The sequence below is a fragment of the Solanum dulcamara genome, chromosome 5, assembly GCF_947179165.1.
Source record: "Solanum dulcamara chromosome 5, daSolDulc1.2, whole genome shotgun sequence".
In the NCBI taxonomy this organism is placed as follows: Eukaryota; Viridiplantae; Streptophyta; class Magnoliopsida; order Solanales; family Solanaceae; genus Solanum; species Solanum dulcamara.
In genome coordinates, this window is record NC_077241.1 from 63,610,278 (window position 1) to 63,625,545 (window position 15,268).

Sequence of the window (15,268 nt, forward strand, 5' to 3'; positions counted from 1 at the left end):
AAAAAGTTGCCGCCTTTGCATGTTTGAGGGGATATTAGTTCCACACCAATTGAAGCTGGGAATGCCATGGATGAATAACTTCTATTGCAATGACTAATTTGATTTTATTTCTTTGTCAGACGTACAATTTAATTCCATGAATATGATTTAATGAAGTGTATGAAAATTAATTTTCATTTCTGTGTCTAAATGAACTATCCATCTGAACTATCACTTATAAGATGTGGCTAAGAGTATTTCCTAGAAATTGAATGATTTGCTTGCTCTGGAGAAAGGATTTTGTAGTTTTTTGTTGCCTGGTGCTGTCAATGATTTTGAACCATTGGCTTGTGGGGTCACATGTTTTATCTTGGCTCAAGCATTTGCAAGTGTTTGCGAAAATAACATTTTTGGAATCAACATCTAAGCAAAGAGTAGTGTCATCTTGTAGCTTAGAAGACAAGTGCATCTTGGAGTTTGAAATAGTTTGCCATTTGGAGTTGGAATTGGTGCATATTATGCCAAGTTTTGCTGGCTGCCCAGATTTATCTGCTTGTAGGCAAAAGTAAGTTCCTGTTAATGTCAGTGTTTTGGTTGGAGTATAGTCCCACGCACTGGACTCAGAGCATGGACCTAGCTCCAATGGCTGGAAAAATGAAATTCGTCTAACACAAAGCCCTGTCATTGGATGGAAGATTAATTTATGGGAGCGAGACTCGTTATATCCTGGCCCTGCAAACATTACCAAACGTAAACTCTCACATCTTTGCTTAGTAAATCGATAATTATGTTTACTGAAAAGGGTCAAAATAGCCCTAACATGTTGGAAATGATTTAAATTGCGTCATTCTTCCATCTATTGGACCCAACTACTAACGTTAGGACTATTTTTGACCTTTTTCCGTTATGTCTAATCTAAGTACATACCTTGAAAAGGAGATTGCACGGCGGAGATCCTTTTCAGGAAGCTTGAGTTTCTAATATCACACCAATTCCAGTCCAAAACCCCATAGACCTCATTGAGTCCAACAATCCCTTCTCTCAAATAATAACTTCCAACAAGTGTCCACAATGCCCAATCAAAGTCAAGTTCAGCTGCTAGTCCCAGGAAACAATTGAAATACCTATTGTCATTTACATTGGTGCCTCTTTGATCCGCCCCAAACTCACTCACAAACAATGGATACCCTTGGTCTAATAGGAAACCACCTTTGCTCATTATGTCATTCACTACTTGCCCACAAACTTGATTCGGGTTGCCTGTTTCCCACGATTTTCCATCGGTGAAACTGTATCGATGAATCTCAAATACTAACTTCCCAGAGAAAGTCAAGTTTATTGGTCTCTGACGAAGGAAAGAGAGATCCTTATCGAAATTTAGGCCTGAGAGAATGACTAGAACATCAGGGTTAGCTGCATGCACCGCTTCAGCTCCTTTTTGCATGTACCTAGCTCGATCGAAAGACAACTTTAATTAGTACAACTCCATACGGGTGTTGAACGCTTTCTGCAGTTCAGTACTTGATAATTAGTACCACTACATATGGTTGAAATTATCATAATTTTTGTTTATACCTGTACCAATCGTTAACATTTTGTCTAGGTCCACGAAGTTCGTTTCTTAAGCTCATACCAACGACATTAGTAGCGTTGGTGAAGGTGGTGGCGACCTTGGTAAGGCCCTGAATCCAAAGATCAGGGTTAAAGTATTGATCGCCGAAAAAGCCATTTCCGTCGAAGTTGCTGCAGCACCAACCGGGCTTGCTAACGTGATTGTCTAGTATGACCATCACATTGTTATTTCCCAGGCTAGTTATCACTGCCTGTCAACATCAATCTCACTACATTTTAGTGACAATAATTTTCAAGTACTATTAAATTTTTTACAATTCACTAATTGTGTTATCCCTTTTATCCAGTATTATTTTGATTTAGTTCACAAATCATATGAATATGATACTGTAATTGAGAGTATTTCACAACATGAATTTTCAACTTAGCAAAATATTATTTTATGTTAATTTATATCTGACGTGAAGTCTATTACTGCAGATGGCATATCTGCTTTACTTGACTAACGATAAAGATATTTTTGTACCAAAAAGCAAATAGAGACATAATTGCTCTATTTTTACTATTTCAGAGACATATTTGCTCCGTGATAAAGATATTTTTATGTAAAAAAACAAGTGGACATACAAAATTCAAAAAATAAACGGAGAGCACAAATTAGAGAATAAATTTGAATAAAACTTGTGTAATTAACCTTCAAATTCACAAGCAAAGACATTGATGATAATATCCATCCATTTAGTAGAGTCTTAAGATGGCATAGTACTCTCAAAAGTGAAGAGCAAGGATCAAACAAGAAAAATCACATACTTGAAAGAAAAGCTAAATATACTTGATATTTATATCAACGTAACTTCCAATTAATATATTATATATATTTTTATTATATACTATTAACTATCACATAATTAATCATCAATAATCTTATATAAACTTATATAGGTAAATTTAATTACTACAGAATAGGAGTAAGTTATTTCCTCGAAACTTCTGTGTGCTTGGAATGTAACAAATGCGGACCCATATAATATACATGAGTGACAATTTTATTAGGGTATACGTAATACATTTCCATATATTGGAATGTGACCTCTAACCAATTTTTGTTATTTATCCACAACTAAAATATAGGAATTAGCGATAGACAAATTCTGCAGCTAAAAAATAAAATTCATTGTTAATCTTAATTAACTATGAACAATTTAGCGACTGATTAGCTATGAAAATCATGACTAATTTCCATTTTTTATAATATATATATATACACCCTAACCTTATTTATTTTCCTTCCCCATACCCACAAATTTTATTTTTTGGTAAAAAAAAAATAGTATATTTATCTCAATCTTAATAAACTAAAAGCATATGAGAACAAGTCAATAGGGCAAGGTGGCCATCGTCAAGCAACAAACCATAAACCATCTAACTAACAACAAAAACATAACGATTTCACTTTAATAGACATGTTGATAGTCGTATAATTATATAAATTCATTTATATTGTTAGCGTATATAATAAATTGAAAATACGATGAATACGTATGTACCTGGTAAGCACGGAGAAGAGATAAATCAAGAATGGTTGGATTATTTGTTTGAAGTCCAGCAATGGACTCAACAAGTCCAAGATTATTGAAAGACTGACGCACAGTTAAGGTAGCTAAAGAATCATTAGTAAACAAGAAAAGAGGCCAAGTAAGCCTAACACAATTAAAACCCATGTTAGTAATGGATTCTGAAATAGTGTCTATTGGTTGTTTGCTAAGTCCTTCTGCCACCATCACTTCCAAATGACTCACCCAATTTACACACGATAGTTTTACTCTCTCCCCTCCTTCATTCACTATCCACCTTGAATTTGTGTAAAGTGTTGAATATGAATATTGGGTCATCAACACCAAAATAGTAATAACAATGCATAACAATATGTTATAACATGATAATGATGGTGACTGCCTCATTTTTTTGTTGTCATTTGTGTATGGGGAGATTACTCCTATTTATAGAGTTTGTTCAGGAGGAATAATTAATTAATACTCCCCCCTTTCTAATGGGATGGACAAATTTTACTGCTAAATAATAAACTTTATCGTTAATCATAGTTAATTAGTGACAAATTAGCGATAGATTATCAACAATTTTTTTAGCTATGAGCGATTTAGAGACGAAGTTTGTAGCTAATTTTAATTTATTTTTTTGATAGTGTGTGGCGATGTTTGACCGGACACGAAATTTCAAAAAGGAAAATGATTTTGAAAATTAGTGGTCTAAAACAAGCCGTAGATATTTATGTAGAAATACTTTTACTTGTGATCTAAAATAAACTATAGCGTCATTTGTGTGATTTAAAATTATTTTATTTACGTAAACTAGACAATTTGTAATTAAATTATTTCGAAATAAAAATGCATGTTATTCTTTCTAAAACAAACTAGAAATGATAGTATGATATATAAATTGAGATAAAAGAAAGTAATAAATTGGGACTGAGGAAGTATTTACAAAAATAATAGAAAGAAGGGTAGTTTCATAGGAGAATTTTTTTTGGTTTTCTTATGTCATTACAAATCATGTTCATTTAACTAAGTAAATTTAAATATATGAAAGGAAATAACAAATAAGAAATTTATATATAATAAAGTAATATAACTTTAAGAAATACAAATAGCCTCCATGAATAAAGGGCAGCAAGTAGTGATATGTAGCCGCAAACGCAAAGATACATCTTTCAAAGAATATTTATTCTTCTTAATCAAAGGTAAACAAAAAATTGAACAATATTATTCATTCTCTTAGATTCTTTACATTAATAATATAGGAAATTTTAATTTTTCTTTTATCAATTATATTTTAATATTGTACATATATAATACTTAGTCACAAATTCGTGTTTTTAAAAACCAAACACTTAACACCCTAGTGGCTAGTAGAATGAAAATATTCTTCAAGCTAATATATAATATATTTGTACAGAATTTCCATAGTATAGAATCTCTATATATTTATCATTTTTAAAAACTTGTATTTTTTCTTTAATTCTTATTTTGAAACTTAAACACATCTTAAAAATAATATTTACATTATTTTACTTATTGACATGAAATATAGGTGCAATGTGCCCATGTTCTTGGGGGTCATGTTTCTGGTATTATGTAACCACTACCATGATGTTGGAAACACGCTACGCTATAGTGGAATTAGTAAAACAAAAATGAGCTCCTACACTCCACGTTTTCTTCTCTTTTTTACTTTTGGGGCAAGGGATAATCTTATGTTGGCAGACTTACAAGGCAAATTTACTTGTTTTGTCAATGGATCAACGAAAATAATCCTTTTCAAAATGGGTTGGTATGTTTCAACAGTTTTGTATAGAAAAAGTAATAACCAAAAGGAGAAAAGTTTAAATCCTTGGTTTCAAATATATCTCATATTTGTCAAAATCAAACCCTAGTAAAATGAAAATATCTTTCAAACTAATATTCATGCAGGAAGTGTGTACATTTATTCATGCTGAATTACCAAAGATTAATACAGAGAAAAGTTCCCCTAGTTTTTTGTTACATCGAAGTTGCAGAGGATGAAGTGTATTTCGTTTGTTCAAACTTCAAATTGTGAATTTTATATGCCTTCTGGCAGAATAACAAAAAAAGAAAAAAATTATGTTGCACAGTCCTACTTGGCTACAGCAGCAGCTATTTCTCTTTTGAGAGATATGACTTAGCTAAAGAGAGTTTCTCCTTCTGCTTCTTGTACTCATTATAGCGCAGGAAGAAATAACTGATGTAATCAAAGTCGATTGGTGACATTTTCGCCTAGGAATAACAATAACAAAAAGATTAAAATGTAAGATTATTTTGGGATTGCATCTAAAATATAGCGTAATAATAGTACCTGGATCAAAGCCCAGAGAGCCCAGTATAGGTGTGAAGCTAACATGTAACTACTGGTCTCGACATATAAGGCTTCAAGATCCTTGTCAGATACCTGTCATCAAAATTAACTTGGATATACGTTGCCAAATGCATGCTACATTTGCAATTATTGATGTTAAGTTCAACTGTTTTCTATCGGTAGTAGACACAATACACTACAGTAGCGCTCCAAGTCGTAATCTCATGATTTCTCCCAACAAACCCACAAAAACATGCGTATAGTGGCAAATGTGTTCATGTTCCAGAAAACCAGATTGGCTAGGTACACTTTTAGGACAAGGGCATAAAAGGGTCTATTATTTTCAACACATCAAGTGGAGGCGTGTAGGCACTCTGGTGAAACATCAATAGTGAAACTAAATAAATTAATTCTTCCAAACTTGATGGGAAGAAAGTCTTTCAACTTCTCTCAGGCACTAAATCATGATACTATCTTAAAACCTTAATTTTTGGTCAATTAGATTATGCCTTCTCAGAGATTGTTTCGCACCTACGCTTTCCAAACTTGATGGGAAGAAAGTCTTTCAACTACTCTGTAACGTTGGGGTGTTTCTGATTGTTTTTTTGGGCTAAATAGTTGTTTCAGAAATAATAGCACTACACAAGTTCCATCCTAGCTATACAACATGCATAATTAAGTATAAGAAGTTTTGACATCATTTACCTCATTTGGTTGGTCAGAATCCAAATAGTGCCTGAAGAAATGAAACTGCTCATCCTTACTTGGATATCTACATATAGAACCATTTCTAATATTAGTCTTCATTTTCAACAAAATATCACCATAAATAGAGGGAAAGAAGAGGACTGAGGACGTGGAGAAAGACATGCAGAGAGGGAGACGCAACATACAAGCTGTAATCACAATCATAGCCAGCATATTCATTGAAGTGATTCCCTATGTCAAATCCCCTGTAATTGTAGGATCCATACTCAAAATCAATGATATACAGCTTTTCTGGATTTAGATAAACGTAAATGAGGTTAGTACAAACAGTTAAGTTCAGCATTTAATCGTAAGTAAGAGCAAACTCATCAAGCATTTTTCCAATATGATAACAGACACCAAGATCAAATCTAGAAAATGTCAACCATTTGGACCAAATGTGAAAACCAGATTGAAAATTTTTAAAAATCATTCAGATATATATTCTTAATGGGATAGACTGTTTTATTTGATGATATTAATCATATGGAAAGTTTGTCAAACAAAAACATAAATGAAAGCAGGAGTGACCTGATAAAGTCCATCCAAAGACTTATGTTGAGTCTTTATCACAAGAGAATACGAGTCGCATCAGAGAAAATTAGTTCCCTTACTAAACATAAAAAAACCTTGAGAAAGACGAACAAGCAATAATGACCAACTATATGATCACAAGCATAAAAATCTGCATGATTAATACCAAATAGGATGTCCGTAATGTGCATAACCAATTAAGTGATCTAAATGGTAGGGTTTTCATCTCCAACAGATGAAAAAGCATCTCAAGATTACTGAATTTTATCATGACCGGGGAGGTGCAGGAGAATTCGTAATTGAAATGTCACAACAGAAAAAAGTTCCTCGATCAAGATGTAAATACAACGGAAAGCTAGATCATAAGTACCTTTATCCTCATTAAGCATCAGATTTCCAGAGAGCAAGTCATTGTGGGCAAACACCACTGGGGCATTAAGACGGTCAGTCAATTCCTGTTCCAGAATTGCACATCACTTTTGAAACAAGGAGATATATCCATTTAATACATGAAGCTGTTTTAATACAATGCCATTCTGTCCTAATACCAAATAACTTTCAACATCACCCACTCTATACTCTACAGAGGTAATAGTAGTTAAGCAGATAAATTTATCCTAAAGAAAACTCAAGTTAACTTCCAATATATTTCAGGTTTATAAAGTTCAAAACTAGCCAAGAAAGATGCACCTAAGTTCCCTTAACTTGGAAACCTACAACATTTCATTTGTGCCAACTTTTGGGTCTGCTCAACTACAAGAAAGATGTATAATGGAAATACATATACAAAGTCATCTAATTTGAAGCAGTCTGCACCATAGTATGATGGAAGATGAGTCAACACCTAAAAGTTCTTTGAAGGTTTTCATAGTTGCAATAGGAGATGCCTAGATCTCTCCAGCAAGATAAAAAGAGAAAAACAACAGTTAACTTCGGAAATTGACGTGCTGAACATCTTATAGCTATTGATTTCTCCAAAAGAGGGGGTAAGGGAAAATTGCTAGCATATGGTTTCAAAATAGCATATCTGTAAAAGCAAACTAATGTAATACATATTAAGAAAATGTTAAATGCTTGTAGGGCTGAAATTTGCACTGTTACGGAGAAGATATAGGGAGAATTCCCTCCCCTAAGTTGAACAGCAAATAATAAGTAGAATAATAATCAACTACTAGTCAAGGGAGCAGTGATATCAAAAGCAAAAAATGCAAAAAAAAACTCTAAGGTCCATTGGGGCATTAAGTGCAAAGCGCAAATAAAATGGTCTTTAATGAAAAAAGGCGCAAATAGAAAATACAAATATATATATAGGCATTAATAACAAATATATGGACAAAGAAATTGAATTTGTTTTACCATAAAGTGAAATACCAATTGTTTAGTGTCATGTCTTTCGAAAACGCTTCTTTGCAAAGAAAAAAAATCTTAGAGCCTTAATGACGATACTATGCACATTAAGCGAGTCAAAGCGATCAACATGTTTTGAGCCTCGCTTTAGGGCTTAAGCACGCCTTTGACAACACTGCATGGGAGGTGGGACTACCTTGAGCTCTATGATTTCATTATGAACTTCCTGGAACAAAATTGTCTCATACTTTATCTTCTTCTCACCATCATCAAATTGGAGAGTTGACGCTGTAAAAATGGAAAAACACTTGGGCATGAGAAGAATCTTTCGTCGTAGCAGTTTATCCAAGACAAGCGTTCCAGTCTATGAGACTAGAGGGATCCATACATATCAACCAATTTGGGGAAAATGAAGTTTCATTAATATAATATAACTGGAGAATGTTCAGTAAAGGACACACCTTTTTTGAAGAACTTGAGCACATCATTCCAAACTTGAGGTTCTTTGGAGCCCGGAATTTCCACCTGATGGAACTTTCGGAGTTGCTTTGCAATTTCAGCAGCAAGCTTTGGGTTTTTCATGTCTGTTGAAGAAGTTACAGGAAAATGAAAACTAATTTGCATATAATAATAACACCATGAAGTTGGGGAGAAGTGAAAAATGTAGGTATCCCTGAAAAACAGAGTGCCAGAAAATTATTTCGAGAACCCCAAGATACAATAAACTAACATGTAAATGCAACAGGTCAAACAAGATCTGTTGATGAAAGGACTCAAAGGCAACTGTTGTGTTAAATTCTTGTCCTGTTACAGGAATACAAAGATCTCCTTTCTAACGTACTCTTCTCAACCTAGTTTGTGGATAAGTTCTATAAGATTCAAACCACCGACTTCTTTTATATTAAACTACTTCAGAAGAAGGAGAGGCATACACACAGAAAGATGATAAAATGACTATGATAATTAGGCAAAGAAGATGAATCTTGAATAGTAAAGGTTTATACAAATGAAGATCAATAAGGCCGGTGAAAAATGAAAGGCATAGGATAATAACTATCTCGGAAGATCACATATCTTTTATGCACATTTTGGTTGCTAATTATTAAAGCAATTCCAGCCTATGCAATGAGCATATTTTTATTTCTTCAAAATGGACAAATCAATATTACATTCTTTAAGTGATCTTACGACGACTACAGCTTAAACCATGGAGAAAACATGTCAAGCATATGATACGGGTTATTTATTACCAGATGTAGCCCCTTCCAGACCTTATGTGGATTCCTTTGGAGAGGAACAAGAGAACATTTGAAAAGGTGGAAATGAGTTAGTACATTATAGGGCATGCCTTTTATTTTTGGCCAATATTTGGTGCAACCACATAGTTCTTGTTAGTATAGATGACATGATTAGGTACCATTCGTAGAAAATATTCTTTCTGTGTAGGTTTTTACTTTTTGTTATCAACTAGTTTATGGGGCTTTCCCCACAACATCAACAAATTATTTATGTATCATAAAGGGAACTTTTTAGTTGGCTTAGATGATTGGTCGTGTAAAAGCAGCTACAGAATCTGGAAGTCAAACCTTAAACCTAAGGGAATAAATTTTCTCTTGATGGAGTGACTAAATACATGAAGCTCTCTTAACACAAAATGAAAACCAATGGGGAACCTCACAGCATAGGATGAAGGAGAATTGCAGATTATAAATACAATGTTCATTTTCACTCTTTAACAAATTTAACTACATAGGGACTTCCCGGAATGAATTTTAATTTAGATTAGGGTTTCCAAGAAGCCTATAAATAGTAGGTATTCTGTTTTTCAAGAACCTTTGGATAAATTGGCATAGAGAGTTTGACCTAGTAGGATATAGTGTCCTAGTAAAATGTTGTGTTTTCTCTGTTAATGGAAGATGGTTCAAGGGCTTCAAGGTGAACAGAGGGGAAACAAAATGTACTATCCGTTTGACATCATCTATATGCAAATGATAATCTCATTTTTCCTGAACCAGCAGCATGTCAACTAAAGCACTTCATATTTATCTTGATTGTTTTGAGGCAGTCTCAAGACTTCATGTCAATTGGTCAAAAAAGATTAAATTCAGTCAACTCAGTGAGAGATTTACAAGGTATGACAACTATTCTTGGTTGTCAAGCGGGAAGTCTTCCTATGGTTTAGTTGATCTGCCTTTAGGGGCAAAGCATAAGGCATAACTATATGCCAGGAGGTGGTGAAAAGATGTGAAATGCGTTTATCCAGCTAGAAGAAAAATACCTTTCTCTAGGGGGATGCTTGATTCATATCAATAGTGTGTTGGATTCAATGCCAACATATATTATGTCCTTGTTCCCAATGCCTGCTAAGGTGAAAAGGAGAATTGACTAGTTAAGGAGAAAGTTCTCATGGAAAGGAACTAGAAGGTAATTTCAACCTAGTGAAGTAGAGCATCGTTATGTCCTTGTTCCCAATGCCTGCTAAGGTGAAAAGGAGAATTGACTAGTTAAGGAGAAAGTTCTCATGGAAAGGAACTAGAAGGTAATTTCAACCTAGTGAAGTAGAGCATCGTCACTATAAAGAAGGTTCAGGCAGAAGTGGATCCAGATTTAAGTGTTATAGGTTCGAGTTTGAAAACCTACCGTAGCTTATTTGATTTATTGAATTTAAAATCTATTATTTGTACTATTTACTGAATTTTCTAACACATATACAGGGGGGTCTGAGTTAAGCTATTGGGTTGGATTAACACATATTATATCCGCTCCAGGGGTTGGGCATCAAGAACTTAAGAGTACAAAATAGAAGCCTTACTATGAAATGGCTATGAAGAAATAATGTTGAAATCAATGCTGCAAGGAGGAAGGTTATCACAATGAAGCTTGGTCAAGAGAATATGTGGTGTTCAAACACAGGCGCTCCACCACAAGGAATATGTGTGGGGAGAAATATCGGAGCATTATCGCCACATTTTTCACAGGATATAGGAATCAAGATAGGAAATGGAAGAAAAGTCTCTTTCTGGCGAGATAATTGGCTAGGACACTCTCGTCTTAGAAATCAATTTCTCACTCTTTTTAACCTTGCACAGGACACCAACTCTACACCAGCACAAAGCAGGCAGGGAAACATTTGGAACATCACTTTCAGAAGAAGTCCTAATCCTAATAACTGGGAAATTAGAGTGATTGCAGATTTTCTTCAGCCTTTTATCTAAATTCCAATGCCTTAATAACAATGAAGATCAACTAACTTGGAAGGGCCAGGAAAATGAAATCATTTACAGTTAGTCCATGCTACAGTCAAAAGGAACAACCATATTATTCAGAGACAATGGATTAAGGGTTGGAAAATAACCAAAGAATCATGCTTCACTCATAATAATCTACAAATAAGGGGGATACAATTAGCCAATAGATGTTACATATGTTGAGAAGAATCAGAATCAAACAATCGTTTGTTCCTTCATTGAACTTTCACTTTACATGTTTGGAAGACGTCAATCTTTTGGGACTGAAATGGTTTATGCCAAGAACAGTTCCAACGTTTCTTTTGAGCTGGAACAGGAAAGGACTGACTAAGCACTTAATGAAGACTTGGAACACCGTAACTGCTTGCATTTGGAGGTGCAGTTGAAAAGGAAGGAATATAAGATGCTTCACAGGAAATGGAAACACTATTTCGAAATTTGATCTGGTTGCTTCACATAGCTTTCTGGTGTAATTTAGATATAGTATCAGGGTTTTAGCTTTTTATGATGTTGCTTTAGTTTCTACTTTTTGGATGTAATTGCAGCGCATTCTTAAGTGCTCCTCTTGACATGCACATAATGCTTAATCTCATAAAATATAAATATAGTTTACTTTTTTGATAAGAATAAAGGTTACCTCTTAATTTTGTTCTTCCCAGGTTTTCTGATGCCTAGTCCTAAATAATCTAAATAGGAAAGGGAACCACGTGAAAATTTCTAAATCACAAAGGAAAAAAGAAGTCTGGAAGGTAGCCAAAAGTCATTTACATTAAACCAGGAATAGTCTCTACTACATATAAGCTACAAGTGGAAGTCTGATTAAATGCCTACCTGAGGGTGTTAAAGTGCGCGCATCAATAAATGACTGAACCATGCCATTCCCAAATACTGCAAGCAATTTGGCACCAAACCCAGCCGCTGAGAGGTGTTCAATCGCCTAAACACAGGTACTTAACAATCATGAAGTGTGTATGATTCATGGACATGGACATAGTTACAAGAACTAAATAGAACTTCGAATTTAAAGGAGCGTGGAGGAATCCATCGAAAATACAGACTTCACCAAAGAAGATGTGGAATTATGGGCTAAAGTTGTGCAAGAAATAACATATTAACTGATCACAAAAAGCTTAGACCTATGTAGTCAAAACCTGACAGGAAATATATCTCAAGAACAAAAGTAAACTTGCATAACATCAATCAGAACATCTAGAATCAAACAGCTGACTTCTTGCATAAATTCTGAAGAATGGTAGATATACAACTTCAAACAATAATTATCAAGAAAAATCTTTATAATTGAGCATGGACACAGAGATTTTGTGATATTAATGTGCTCAGATACTAGGACTCCAAAATACCTTCTCCAGAGAACTAATTCAACTAGTTCCCTCCACCTTTTCTTCTCCTACGTTGAACAAAACATAATTTAAAGTAAAGTGTAAAATAAAGGTGAACTCCCTCATCAACTTGGCGAAATACATCATTGCTATCTGGAGAGAGTAACTTTTTCCTTTGCTTACAATTTTTTGAACATTGCATATATATTCTTAAATATAAGTTATTATTTATAGTATTTCTATACAGCTTTTAGATATGGAAACATTAATTTTTTTAATACTGAGGAATCAATGTCTAGACCGAAAGTAAATTTCGTAGTCCGAACACTGTTGTTCATCTTAAGATAGACGGTGTGGATTAAAATGCTTTGGAGGTTGACTGGCTTATTTGCCCAAGTGGATAAGAGTACAAGACTCACATATAAGGTCTACGCATATTCTTCTTGGAAACAATCCTAGCAACAAAAAAGATGACATCCACATAACATCCTTTGTGGGGAGAGGAGGAGGGAGAGAAGATAAATGCACTAGTTTGACAGATCAAATAACATTGTAGTTAAAATGAAAAACAGATAACCCAAGTGCAGTTGACTTAAATTACTCAAAATTCACCTGTTACCACTCCATATGATAGGAATAATGCACGGAACAAATTAATCAACCGAAGCCTCTGAAACTAACCTGCATTTCTCGTTCACGGTTAATGACATATTCAGTATTTGGACCATATAACCTAACTGTCATATTTTCGTGCTTTCCGTCATCTTCTCTTACAGATACTTTTAGCACTGCAAAAATAAATAGAATATTGTTGGGATATACTACAATATGTTTAAGTCTTACAAGTTTTCAGGCAATAAAGATTTTAACAGTAAGAATCATTCTTTTTGTTATAGGAAAGAACATATCATATACACAATTTTAGAATGATAAGTTTGGAATGCGAATGACTGCTTACAAATTGCAAATTCAAACAAAATAAATACGCACATAGATTTGTGATGCCACCAGACACAGTCTCTACAGAGAAATGAGAATCATCTAGATTTGACCATTGGTTGAACAAGTCCTTGCACAGTTCTCTGCACAGTTTCAAACCAAGTTCAGAAATAGAAGAGGAAGAACAAAAATTAGCCTCAATATACAGGTGCATGCATATGCTAAATATAATTTTGAGTGTGGGAAGAAAAAATTTACAATACATCCATTTCACACACAAGCTTCATCAGCCTACTAAACCATGTCCCATTTAGTCTCACATATATTTATTGCATAATAACCAGAGGAAGACCTAAGACCTTTTTTCTTTATAATGACGGTGTCCTGACAAGCATATACACCTCGACTAGTTCACTTGATTCATGTTGCCACCTACTAGTATATATAACGGGTAATGAACATACCGAGGCTTAGAAAAATGGAAAGAATTCACCTAGTGTCTCTTTTAGGGTTCAACCTTGGTTTCCAAGGTTGTCACTCCAACTCTACGTCTGCTAGACCACTCCCTTGGAGGCATAACTAGAAACCTTTAAAAGAGCATAATCTTGTATGTTGATTCTCCTTAAAACTAAAAGTCCATCCCTCAAATGATACGATGTTGCTGTCAAGCTCCGTAAATAGATAAATTTATGTACTCACTACATCTCATAGTACAGTTTATTAACATTCCATTCATATTTGAACGCCAAAATGGTGCACTATGCTCTTGGAGCAAGTGAAATACTTTGAAATGAGCAAATACTAATTCTATACATCCAACAATTGAAATTCTGGTTTTCATAACATAAATGAGGATTGGTACTCAAAGAATCTACTCCTGAAATGATCAAAAATCATTTGAACATGTAGGAACATGAAGCTTTTATATCATGTCTAACAGTATTACGTATCACTAACAAGATGAAAAGAACAATAAATATAGAGCTTAGGTAAAGTAAACCATTTTACTCTTAATTGAACATATTATTTTTAACCAATATATCAACTCAACTCAAATCATACTTTTATTAACATAAAAGAGATTGACAAGTTCGGTGAAACACAGAGGATATAACGTTAAAAGATGCATTTTTGACAGAAAATTAAAGAAGTGTGTGTGGAAAACGTACACGATTTTAGGCTTTAGATGAGTAATAGAGAGAGAATGATCGACGGTGAGAGGGGAATAGGGGATTTTGGCGTTAAGGCTGTGGCGAGCTCCTCCTGTTGCTTCCATGGCGTTCCAGATCTTCGCTGCCCCATGTATTTGGTGCTAATATTTATATTTGTTGCAGCTAATTCAAATGTGTTTTCTTGGATCTCGCAATCTTTGTTCTAATCCACTTTTCACGAGAAAAAGCTCAAAATAGTCTCCATCTTTGCCTTAAAACTCAAATTCATCCTTAAATTTTCATAGGAAGTATTAATAGTTCCTCATGTTTATAATATTAATGTACTTTTTGATCCCCACTCAATTTTTGGTCTATTTTTTAATAATGATTTTGTCCATATTTTATGTATGGACTATTCAATCGTCTTTTTATTTTGTTTAGTAAAAATAATTTCATGTGAGAGAAAGATGAGAAGAAGAACGCTTTACTTTGTTTAGCAAAAATATTATTGCAACTAAAA

General features: G+C 34.0%; 2 protein-coding genes across 2 annotated transcripts; both read right to left on the minus strand.

Annotated features, from left to right (window-relative positions):
- Positions 1 to 161: 161 nt before the first annotated feature.
- LOC129889319 (glycosyl hydrolase 5 family protein-like) lies at positions 162 to 3,537 on the minus strand. Its single transcript, XM_055964575.1, has 4 exons — positions 3,099 to 3,537; positions 1,555 to 1,802; positions 907 to 1,427; positions 162 to 711 (listed from the first exon to the last, which is right to left on the minus strand). The coding sequence occupies exons 1-4, from the start codon at positions 3,510 to 3,512 to the stop codon at positions 215 to 217; spliced, it is 1,680 nt and encodes a 559-aa protein (XP_055820550.1). The 5' UTR covers positions 3,513 to 3,537; the 3' UTR covers positions 162 to 214.
- A 1,493-nt stretch (positions 3,538 to 5,030) lies between these two features.
- On the minus strand, positions 5,031 to 15,049 carry LOC129889323 (probable ethanolamine kinase). Its single transcript, XM_055964578.1, has 11 exons — positions 14,767 to 15,049; positions 13,649 to 13,740; positions 13,340 to 13,446; positions 12,150 to 12,255; positions 8,532 to 8,654; positions 8,267 to 8,358; positions 7,094 to 7,178; positions 6,336 to 6,441; positions 6,148 to 6,214; positions 5,443 to 5,535; positions 5,031 to 5,363 (listed from the first exon to the last, which is right to left on the minus strand). Exons 1-11 carry the CDS (start codon positions 14,871 to 14,873, stop codon positions 5,244 to 5,246), a joined length of 1,098 nt encoding a protein of 365 aa, XP_055820553.1. The 5' UTR covers positions 14,874 to 15,049; the 3' UTR covers positions 5,031 to 5,243.
- Between the last annotated feature and the right edge of the window lie 219 nt (positions 15,050 to 15,268).

Bases quoted from the DNA above. Each gene is read 5' to 3' on its own strand.
- LOC129889319 (XM_055964575.1), bottom strand. From the start codon at position 3,512: ATGAGGCAGTCACCATCATTATCATGTTATAACATATTGTTATGCATT. The intron at 1,428-1,554 runs GTATAAACAAAA...CGATCGAGCTAG, and splicing joins AATGTTAACGATTGGTACAG to GTACATGCAAAAAGGAGCTG. The intron at 712-906 runs GTATGTACTTAG...TAATGTTTGCAG, and splicing joins CGTGCAATCTCCTTTTCAAG to GGCCAGGATATAACGAGTCT.
- LOC129889323 (XM_055964578.1), bottom strand. From the start codon at position 14,873: ATGGAAGCAACAGGAGGAGCTCGCCACAGCCTTAACGCCAAAATCCCC. The intron at 13,741-14,766 runs GTACGTTTTCCA...GAAACTGTGCAG, and splicing joins CATCTAAAGCCTAAAATCGT to AGAACTGTGCAAGGACTTGT. The intron at 6,215-6,335 runs GTATGTTGCGTC...TTCTATATGTAG, and splicing joins TATGATTGTGATTACAGCTT to ATATCCAAGTAAGGATGAGC.